The 10,535-nt window shown below is 40.6% G+C and overlaps 1 protein-coding gene across 2 annotated transcripts in view; it reads right to left on the bottom strand.

Moving 5' to 3' along the window:
* The window catches only part of LOC123987121 (intermediate filament protein ON3-like), a 17,678-nt gene extending 9,548 nt beyond the window's left edge, over positions 1-8,130 (bottom strand). Inside the window, exons 1-9 of one of the 2 annotated variants that reach the window (XM_046075745.1) lie at positions 7,751-8,105; positions 7,043-7,251; positions 6,879-6,939; positions 6,687-6,782; positions 6,433-6,597; positions 1,369-1,494; positions 1,046-1,266; positions 893-951; positions 548-783 (exon numbers count right to left, since the gene is read on the bottom strand). In XM_046075745.1, the coding sequence (XP_045931701.1) occupies positions 677-783; positions 893-951; positions 1,046-1,266; positions 1,369-1,494; positions 6,433-6,597; positions 6,687-6,782; positions 6,879-6,939; positions 7,043-7,251; positions 7,751-8,059 (1,353 nt within the window). In that variant the 5' untranslated portion in view covers positions 8,060-8,105 and the 3' untranslated portion in view covers positions 548-676. Of the gene's footprint in view, positions 1-547; positions 784-892; positions 952-1,045; positions 1,267-1,368; positions 1,495-6,432; positions 6,598-6,686; positions 6,783-6,878; positions 6,940-7,042; positions 7,252-7,750 lie in introns of those variants that run through there. The other variant, XM_046075746.1, reaches the window with a different exon arrangement.
* Between the last annotated feature and the right edge of the window lie 2,405 nt (positions 8,131-10,535).

Here is a 10,535-nt window from a genome sequence, read left to right as displayed (position 1 = left end):
CAATACAATGATCATAACTGTGATTATCTACAGTACAACAATCATAACTGTGATTATCTACAGTACAATGATCATAACTGTGATTATCTACAGTACAACAATCATAACTGTGATTATCTACAGTACAATGATCATAACTGTGATTATCTACAGTACAATGATCATTACTGTGATTTTCACAGTACACTGTTGGTTACTGCGATTATTTACAGTACATTGTTGGTTACTGTGATTACCAACAGTACATTGTTGGTTACTGTGATTTTTAGGGTAGCAACCTGATAACTGTGATTTTCACAATAACTCTTTGATTACACAATATGTTTATTTATTAGTGTACTGCAACTGTGCACAAACACAGTAAATTACTGTGGATTTCACAGGCATTTTTTACAGTGCACTCTATCAAAACCTTTTTTTTTGTTTTGTTTTTTCCTTATTTCTTGGATGTCAGAAAGAACACCAACTTTGCCTTGATCACTGATCTGGTGCTTGAGTGTTTAAGGTCATTTGTACCTTCAGAAACTCTCAGATTTTAGGAATCTGATTTTGGGGATATTCAGCTTTATTGTTGAACATGCTTTACAGTATTGTGTAGCACCATGAAAGAGTACATAAAAGGTGATTTAAATCACTTTTAAGAGTTTCTGAAGCAGAAGTAGGACAGCTCTCTGTTTTAATAGACTCTCCTGGAACAGGTCTTTGACACTGTGGACTTGGTGAGAACACCACCATAACCACCACCATAGCTGAATCCCCCGCCGGAGCTTGAGCTGGAGAATCCTGGAGCAGAAAAAAAAAACAGGCAAGTGTTATCATTTATCTATCTGTCAGTGTGGTCTGTGTGTTATGGTATCACTTATGGTGATGATGTTTAAACTTTGAAACTTACCACCACCTCCAGAGGTCTGCTGCACATGGATGGTTGCACTGGAGCCTCCACTGGCCAGTCTAATGGTGAAATAATGAAGAGTTACTGTTTAATTCAGACTTGAAGCTGATGCTGCAGCCATGAAACTACATTGAATATCCAAGTTTATCCCACCTGGTCTCCTCTCCTTCCAGCAGTTTCCTGTAGGTGGCGATTTCAATGTCCAGAGCCAGCTTGACATTCATCAGCTCCTGGTATTCGCGCACCTGGCGGGCCATGTCCTGCTTGGCTCTCTGCAGAGCATCCTCCAGGTCCTTGATGCGGAGCTTGGCATCCTTCACTGCCAGCTCACCACGCTTCTCAGCCTCTGCTATCTGAGCCTCAAGGTTGGCCCTCTGTGGAAAATGATGTCGCAGATGGTTATAAATGCAAATCCTCTAGTACAGTGGAGTGTGTTAATAATAAGACATCATCCTTGAGAAAGTCTTGAAATATACCTGTCCCTTGACAGCCTCAATCTCATTCTGAAGACGGGAGATCATGCGGTTCACTTCAGCAATCTCAGCCTTGGTTGTGCGCAGGTCATCACCATACTGTCCGGCAGAGCTCTGCATCTCCTCGTACTAAAATGAAAAATATGACAAGGTACATCAACAACCAGAGGTAGGTAGAGTAGCCAGAAACTGTACTCAAGTAAAAGTACTGTTACTTTGCAAAAACAACTACTAAAATAAAAAAGTGGTCATCAAAACAACCACTTGTGTAAGAGTACAAAAGTATTTACCAAAAGAATTTACTTAAGTAGTGAGTAATTAAGTGAGTAGCTTAAGAAATACAAAACAATGGGTCTTTTTCCCCAAGTTTTTTATTGAATGTGGATGTGACTAGAATTGTTTCAAATTTCTTTCTCAGGTAAAGGTAAAGACTTACTTATCTTTACATACACCTGTATTAGATAACCTGCCACATATACACCAGGACAATATTCCCAGTGTGTATCCATCAAATGTGATTACAAAATACTGCATTAATATTATAGTCTGTTAGTACTCCAATAAGTAAAGACTGTTTAAAAATGTTTATTCTTGTCACCAATATTAAATTATGATTTGGCAAACAAATCAAATTAGATAATGCTGTGATGTTACATAATTTATTCCCTGTTAACTAGGCGTGTTCACTTTTGCACTTTGACCTGAGGAAGATAATCCGTGGTTGAAACATCAGTCACCAGGGGAGTAGGAGCGACTTTGAACCTGGGGGGGTGATGAAATGCTAGGGGGATTTGGGGCTATTCACTTATTGCTTTGCTTGTTGATTATCTGTAATTTAGTTATTTTTGTTTAATACAATGATTTTCCTTTTTAAATCTACATGAACTTATTGATAAGAACATTTTATAATATCGCTTGTTGCCCATCCTACTATTGTTGCCTGTATATTTTATTATGGACATGTTACCAACCAAACCACTTGCTTTGCAATCACACAGGCAGCCAATCCAATCTGATTATTCTAAAGCATCTATGAACATAATCTGTACAACGCAAAGAAATATTGTGGCAGTAACACCAGAGCAGCTTGTAGCTGAAGCAGGGTAAATCTACACAGAGGAAGCTGTGCATCATGCGTGAAGCCCAACAGGACTGTTTTATCCACCCATATTCTCTCTCTTTCTCTCTCTGTGCATTTCAGAAATTATTGTTTGCTGAATATGTAACAGCTGGCAGCTGCTTAGTGAAAGATAAGTTTCACCTGCGGCATTCTGTTTGATAGACTCACCATCAGACATCACTATAAAGTAACCAATGTGAATTCGAAAAAACAAAGAGGCTAATGTCCATCAAAAGAAAGCGAAGCCTTGCTCAGCGACAGGATAGCGTACTGTTAATATTTCAGAATCAGTCCAGTGATCATCTGACATAGATGTTACAGTGTGTAGTCGACATTTGCTCTGCAGAGACTTAATATTCTTTGATGCGCTGTTGATCAAAAGTATTTCACTTGCCGTCTTGAAAGAGTTTTCAACACGGCCACCAGTGCCATGGTGTGTGCTCACTGGATTTCAATTGTATTAGTAGAACAATAAAGCCTTAAACTGAAAAGGTATTTGCCTGATTTTCTAAATGTTTGCATCTTCCCAGCACATTCACATCTGCGCCCAAGACCAGGGCTCTATTGCGTAACTGTGCACACAGAGCCAGGCAATGCGAAATGACATCCAAAACACATCCACATGAAACAAGAGTAGTTTGTCTTCTTTTTGTGTGTGCATAAATTGGTCGGTCTTCATCAGGCTACACCAGGGGCGTTGCTAGACAAAAAACTCTACTAGGGCACAGACCCCCTCATTCCCCATGTACATTTTTGATTTAATTGATTTGATTTTGATATATTTTTGAAGGAAGTGTAAGAAATGTGTTAGTATGTGCCTAACCATCTTCCCTTGCTTAGCCCATTAATATTGGCACTATCATGTCAGAAAGGGCGTTGACCAAAGCATAAGCACACACACCTATGGTACCACTTACCTGACTTGTGAACCATTAAACAATTTGCCACTGCTGCACAGTCACACCTGATACTGCAGTACTCTCACTACTACCTCTCCTTTAAAACAGTCTGTCTCAATCTGTAATAAGCCTGAATGGAAATCTCTTCTAGAAAATACCACTGCTGATTGGCAGATTCACTTGGGTCTGTGTGACCTGCTAAAAACGTCTGGACTCAGTACTGGATGTGGATCAGCTGTGCTTGTACTGACTTATGATCCAGCACCTACTCTACTGACAAACTTCAGCACAGCCCCTGTAAATTATTCATATCAATTCTTGCAAGATATTGTTATCAGCTGCTTCAGGCCCATTCAAACTGGCTCCCCAGGTTTCCTTTAATACATTTTCAAAAGGAAAATAGTATTTACATAACTGACTATGTGATGTTTATTATTTACTGAAAGATGTACATCCATCTTGCCCAGTCTGCCCTGCTAATCAACATTTTAATAGTTAATCCGCTGCTTTCCATCTTGCATTAGACCAGAGTTGTAATTAAACCTTCACTGAGAGACAGATAATTATTGTCTCGTTTTAAAATGATATGCGCCTATTAAGAGAGCCATCACATCTGTGTGTTGTCTGGACTGATACCACTAATGTTGCTGCTTGTATGCAATAAGGTCCAGCTGTAGACTGTAGCATTGCTCAGCTGGATGCGCGAGTTTCATTTTGCAACATGGTTTTCTTTTCAGTGCTGCAGTTTATAAACATCGGCTGCTCAGCTGGGTTGGCAAGACAGACAGGGAGAGATTCACTGCAGCTACACATGCTGCTCACATCAGACTTTGAGAGGAGAGAACACAAGTTTACCTGTCTGCTGTTCTCGAAAGTCACTCTCTTATTTTCTCTTCTTGTGCACAGAAGGATGGTCCCTCTTAGTCCTCTCATCAACTTTGTAAATATGCGCTTTAAATATTGACTCATTTTTTGCGATGTTTCATATAAAACGTGCCTTTTCACATCAACGGGTAGTTTTATTTTGAAATTTTAACTGGACGTTGCATATATATTATTGCTACCTTGACCGGACGTTGCAGATGTTGACAATTGCTGCTAACTTGACGAGAAGGGTCCAGCTGCAGCCCGCAGACAAACCATAGACTGTATATAAAAACCAGACAAACATGACGGAAGTTGACGGAAGTTGAACTTCCGTATATGGGTTGTCCCAGAAGCCACCGCGCACAAAACGTGATGACGTTTATCTCGACTGCTCGGCCCACGCATAGTTGTTAAATTAAAAAAAGAGCCGTTAAAAAAAGAGGTCAAGTGTCAACGTAGTAATCAGTGTACGTTATGTGTTAATATTCACTATACTATACTTATATATTATTAATATAGTATATTTATACCATAATTCCTGCAAATACTTATTTATAATAGCCTAATGATAATAATAAGGCAACGTTTCAATTCATACCACTGTTGTATATTTTATTTCTTCCAAAGTGATTTTAAGTTTCACAAACCAAGAATATTCTGTAATGTTACATCACGAGCCAGATGTGTCTCAATTTAGGTTAAAACTTTACAACATTACTGAGAATTTATTGACAGAATAACAGCGGTACGAACATTATCAGCTGTTGCTGGACACGTCTGCTGTGTTGGCTGCAGTGGTCTGTGTGACTGGGCCTGGGGGAGCTAACCGTAGCTAGCTAGCTATTCCTGACAGCCCCCCGATGTATATTCCTCTTACCCCAACCAGGGTATGTGCCTAAAGTTATTGATTATATGCATGTCGACCGGTTAACCCTACAGCGGCGCACTAGTAGATAGCGTTAACCTCCATTGTGTTGCTGTGCAGCCTCCGTTAACGTTACTGCAGCTATATAACACCCGTCGGAACTATAGTCAGCACTTGCAGAGCTTCTCAACTCCGAAAACGTTTGAACACATTTTCGATTCACTGCCAATTTTCGTAAAACTGCCGATCTTCGAAATCTACACAGTTGATTTCTCGCCTAAAAACGTCTCCGAAGAGTATTTAAAGTTCTGTTGTTGGCTTCTAAAGAATAAATCGGTTTGCATTAGGATCTATCATGTACGTAAGCCGAGATGAACGTCATCACGTTTTGTGCGCAGTGTCTTCTGGGACAAACCATATTTGGAAGTTCAACTTCCGTCAACTTCCGACACGGTCTGCAGGCTGCAGCTGGATATACTTGAACTTGACCGCACTTCCATAAATGATGCCACTGCAACACATGGATACAGGGGCTCGTGCCCCAGAAAAATTGTCTAGCGACGCCTACGGGCTATCCCAATGAGCATGACTAGTTAAATGCAGACTGATCGTACACTGTTAGCTTGAATATTTACATAAGGTCAGAAAGCAGGAGGAGTTTTTAACATGATGTGCTGTGTGTAGCTATTTATTATTAAACATATTAGCAGACACTGCTCTGTGTCTACATGGTGTAGGCTACTGACTTCACAACTGAAACTCACTGCACCAACACGGTCTCATCGGATGCCCTGGGATGAGACAGGGCTGGCTGCACAGTACTCTAAATTTTAATCTGTAGCCTAAATATGGTAATAGCTTCTATTACATGTACAAGTACCATTTACACAAAAAAAGGCTACTTGACTACATGTAACGGGGTAAATGTAACTCGTCTTTCAAACTACTACAGTAAAACTATGAACAGAAAAAGCTCAATCCTAATGAGCTCCACAGAGCACCTTTTCTTGCTGAGAAATTGCTAATGAACTTGAGTAATTGTAAAAGGTGGTGTGAACACAGATTTTGGCTAAAATATGTGTCATTGTTTGCAGAAATTCTATCTGAAAAATAAAACCACACATAAATAATCTATCTACAAACAATTTTCTATTTAAACTAACATCGGCAGCAAATATTACCCAATCAGGGGTAGAAAAGGAGAAATATTCACAGAATGCGGGTGGGATGATTTGCATGGGATGCAAATGGGATGGGGTATTCTCAAATACGGGACGATTACGTATTTTAAGGGACGGGTGGCAACCGTCAATCACCTTATGTTTGTACCAGGTCTCTGCTTCAGCCTTGCTGCGGTTGGCAATGTCCTCGTACTGAGCACGCACTTCAGCCACAATGGCGTCCATGTCCAAGTTACGGCCGTTGTCCATCTCCACAACAATAGAGGTTTCCTTGATCTGGCCCTGCAGCTCATGAAGCTCCTACAGAACCAATAGTTGTTCAGTTAACTCTTGATAATCATCAGTTTTAACTCAAATGGTAGGTGGAATTAGACAATATAGATACATACAGCCTCATGGACGGCCTTGAGGAAGTTGATCTCATCCTGAAGAGCATCAGCCTTGGCTTCCAGCTCCATCATGTTTATGTAGGCAGCATCAGCATCCTGGAAAGAGGTACAAACAGAAAGTGTTAAATCTGGCAACAATGTATCAAACCCCAGGACAGAAAAAATTTAAGGACCATCTTGATGTATTCGCACCTTCTTCAGGAGCACAAATTTGTTCTCTGCAGCTGCACGTCTGTTGATTTCATCTTCATACCTGTTTCAACACAAGGCAACACTTTAGTACATCTACTCCATTTTCAACACTCACTATATCAGGTACATGTTATAACTAGTGACCATGTCAAGAAAACACTCACTTCCTCTTGAAGTCCTCAACCAGACCCTGCATGTTCTTCAGCTCTCCCTCCAGCTTGCCCTTCTCATTGCCCAGCCCGTCAAGCTGTCTGCGCAGGTTGGCAATGTAGGCCTCAAACATGCCCTCGATTTTGGAGCGGGTGGGGGTCTGGTCCTGAAGGAGGCTCCATTTGGTCTCCAGCTTCTTGTTCTGCTGCTCCAGGAAACGGACCTGTGGAGACACAAAACCAGGGAAGACAGTCAGATGTTTTTTAAAATTACAGACTTTAGCATAGTCCAGAAAGATCCCTATTTTCTCTGCCAGTCTCCCAGGTAAGGGATGGTTGAGTCACTGCAATATAATCCCCACCCGTGTTGAGATAAATTTTTATAGGCTTTTGTAATCACAGAGGCAGTAAATCAGTAACGAATATAACATCACTGAGATAAGATTCACAGCTCTCTTGCTTTGTCAGGAAAAATAACATGTTTGCATCTAGTGAGCAGTGCTCAACAGTTTCATTAAACATCTCATGCAGACTGATGTTACCATGCTATATACTAATGTTTAAACTTTCCAGTATTTTCTTTTCAATTACAGATTGAAGGAGAATAATAAGACACTTTACTTTTGACAGCTGCTAGAGGTAAATGTAGCCCAGGGAGATAAGATAATGAGGTCAAAAGTCAATTGTACATCACAAAGTCACACAGAGCTCACAGGAACCAACCTTGTCAATGAAGGAAGCAAAGCGGTTGTTCAGGGTCTTGATCTGCTCCTTCTCCTGGGTGCGGACAGCCTGGATGGTGGGGTCAATCTCCAGGTTCAGGGGGGTCAGCAGGCTCTGGTTGAAATGGACAGCTGTGATCAGTGGGGGCACATAACTAGAGCCAGAACCAACATGCCTTGCAGCCATACTAAAACCAGCATAGCCAAGACCACCGTGACTGGTTCTGCTGACGGAGTAGCCGCTTTCTGGTCCTGCAAAGGACATCCTGGGTCTGCTGCCAGAGCTTGAGACTGAGTATGCTTTCCTCATTGTGTTTGCAGGTAAAGGTTGTCAAGCAGAGGAGAACTGAAAATGAACAGGATTTAAAGAAGAGTCAAGTCCCTCTGAGTGTCTGACTGCAGACGCTGCCTGATTTTATGGTTGTGCTGAACAAGGGGGAGGGTCCTCTTCAGCCACTTCAACCACTTATGATGACTCTGATTGACAGGAATGGTGTATCCTGTAAAACATGGTAGGGAGGGTTTATCAGAAGATAAGCCGTTACACAAACTTCACTGGAACACTCTGATGGGGAAGAGAGCTAGAAGTAAAGAAGTGGAGTGAAAATGTGAACATGTGAGGAAAGAGAGCCTCTTTGAGTGTGTAACCCCTGTAGTTTACTTAGTGGTCACTGGGCAGTAAGTGAACTGAACATTGTACCACTCTCTATGCTGTTAGGGAAAACCTTAGTGTTAGTGCACTCAAAAGGTTTCACACTTAAACATAAACCATGGTCATAGTATGAACATGGTTTGTACTATGAGCCATTATACATGGCGGGGGGTCAATAAATCACACGCTCCACAACAGACATAAATAAATGGTTAAACGGTTGAAACGTGGACAAAAATCATGTAGAAAACGTGAGCCTACCTGAAGCAGGGCGACTGCAGCGGGATGGGTAGTAATTTTACAAGTAAAACAAATTTGCAAAATAAATCAAGTAACATAAGTCATTGGCACCTTTTCACGTTCCTTTTTTTAAAACTGTACTCTTACTATTTAGCCTACTCCAGTATTTTCTTTGGGCCAGTTATCTTCTTTTAATTTCGCTACATTTTCCATTCATACCTTCATATCTTCCACAGTCATTCTGCATTTTGCTTTATTAACCGTAATGAGCTGTCATTCAGGCTATGTGCGTGCAGTTACTCTGGTCTCAGGCGCTTGTCACAGATATGAATGTGCTGGGAAGATGCATACACTTAGACAATCAGACAAATACCTTTCAGTTTAAGGCTTTATTGTTCTACTAATACAACTGAAATCCAGTGGGCGCACACCATGGCACTGGTGGCTGTGTTGAAAAGCAGCCTGCATCGCTCTTTACAACTCTTTCACAAGCCGACACCAAAATGTGTGACTGTGACCCAAATGGCAAGTTAAGCACCAGAGGCTTTGTTGATGATATGAAGCGGTTGGAGTTTGGTTGGGTTTAGGCACCAAAAGTACTTGGTTATGGTTAGGAAAACATCGTCGTTTGGGTGTAGTAACAGAATCTGATAGGTCAAGAAGTTTGGTGTTACACCATCGAGTGAAATACTTTCACTTTCAATTAACGGCGCATTAAAGCGTATTTAGTCTCTGCAGAGCAAATGGAGACTAGCCCACACACTGTAAAATCTAAGTCTGATGCTCACTGGATTGATTCTGATATATTAACAGTATCCTGTTATTGAAAAGATCATCATTTTCTTTTGATGGATATCAGCCTGTTTCTTTTACATTGGTTTCTATTTGTTTCATAGCGATGTCCCACAGTGAACCCATAAACATAATGTCGCTGGTGAAACTAATCTTGGCTTTTACTCAGCAGCAACCAGCTGTTATTTATTCAGGGGGAAAAAAATCACTTTTGGGATGCAGAGAGAGAGAGAGAGAGAAAATAGCCTATGTGTGGATAAAACTGTCCTGTTGGGCTTTAGGCATGATGCACAGCTTCCTATGTAGATTTACCCTGCTTCAACAAGGAGCTGCTCCTGTGTTACTGCTACAATAATTATTTGCGTTGTACAGATTATTTAGATGCTTAAGGAATAATCAGATTGTATTGGCTGCCTTTGCTAGTGCAAAGCAAGTGGTTAGGTTACATGTCCATAATAAAAGATACAGGCAACAACAGTAGGCTGGGCAGCAAACGAGATATTTTAAAGTGGTCTTCTCAAAACATTCATGGAGATTTAAAAAGGAAAATAATTGTATTAAACAGAAATAGCTAAATTATCGATAATCAACCAGCAAAGCAAATTGCATTCCCTAGAAATAACAATGTTGTACAGGCTGTTTCTAACCTGATGCACAGCATATGAAATATATTATTAAATGTTTTACTCCAGTAGGTTTGTAATTTTTTTCTTTTACTTTTTATGGGAGTAATTTTACTTTTTCCCATAGTAAAGATTTTGAGAACTCTACCTACAACTGGCAAGAAGCCCCAGTACTAGCAATGACATGGTGAACATGAGACAGAGAGCAGAGTTGAGGGTGAGAGCAGAACACATTGAAAGCCAGCAGAGTCCAAAGCACCAATTTGTGATAAGATTGATGATGCTATAGCTTATTTAGTTATCCACTCAAGAGCTCAGCTGAAGTGATTACTTTACTTTAGTTTAGTTAGGCTGCATTCAGACTGCAGGCCAATGTGACCCGATTTTTTTGCCCATATGTGACTCAGATCTGATCTTTTTATGACAGTGTGAACAGGCCAAGTCACATGGAATCTGATCTTTTCCATTTCGGAATTGGG

This window comes from Micropterus dolomieu, linkage group LG18, assembly GCF_021292245.1.
Source record: "Micropterus dolomieu isolate WLL.071019.BEF.003 ecotype Adirondacks linkage group LG18, ASM2129224v1, whole genome shotgun sequence".
Taxonomy (NCBI): Eukaryota; Metazoa; Chordata; class Actinopteri; order Centrarchiformes; family Centrarchidae; genus Micropterus; species Micropterus dolomieu.
Note: the sequence above shows the minus strand (reverse complement) of the source record. Positions and strands in the feature narration are given on the sequence as shown.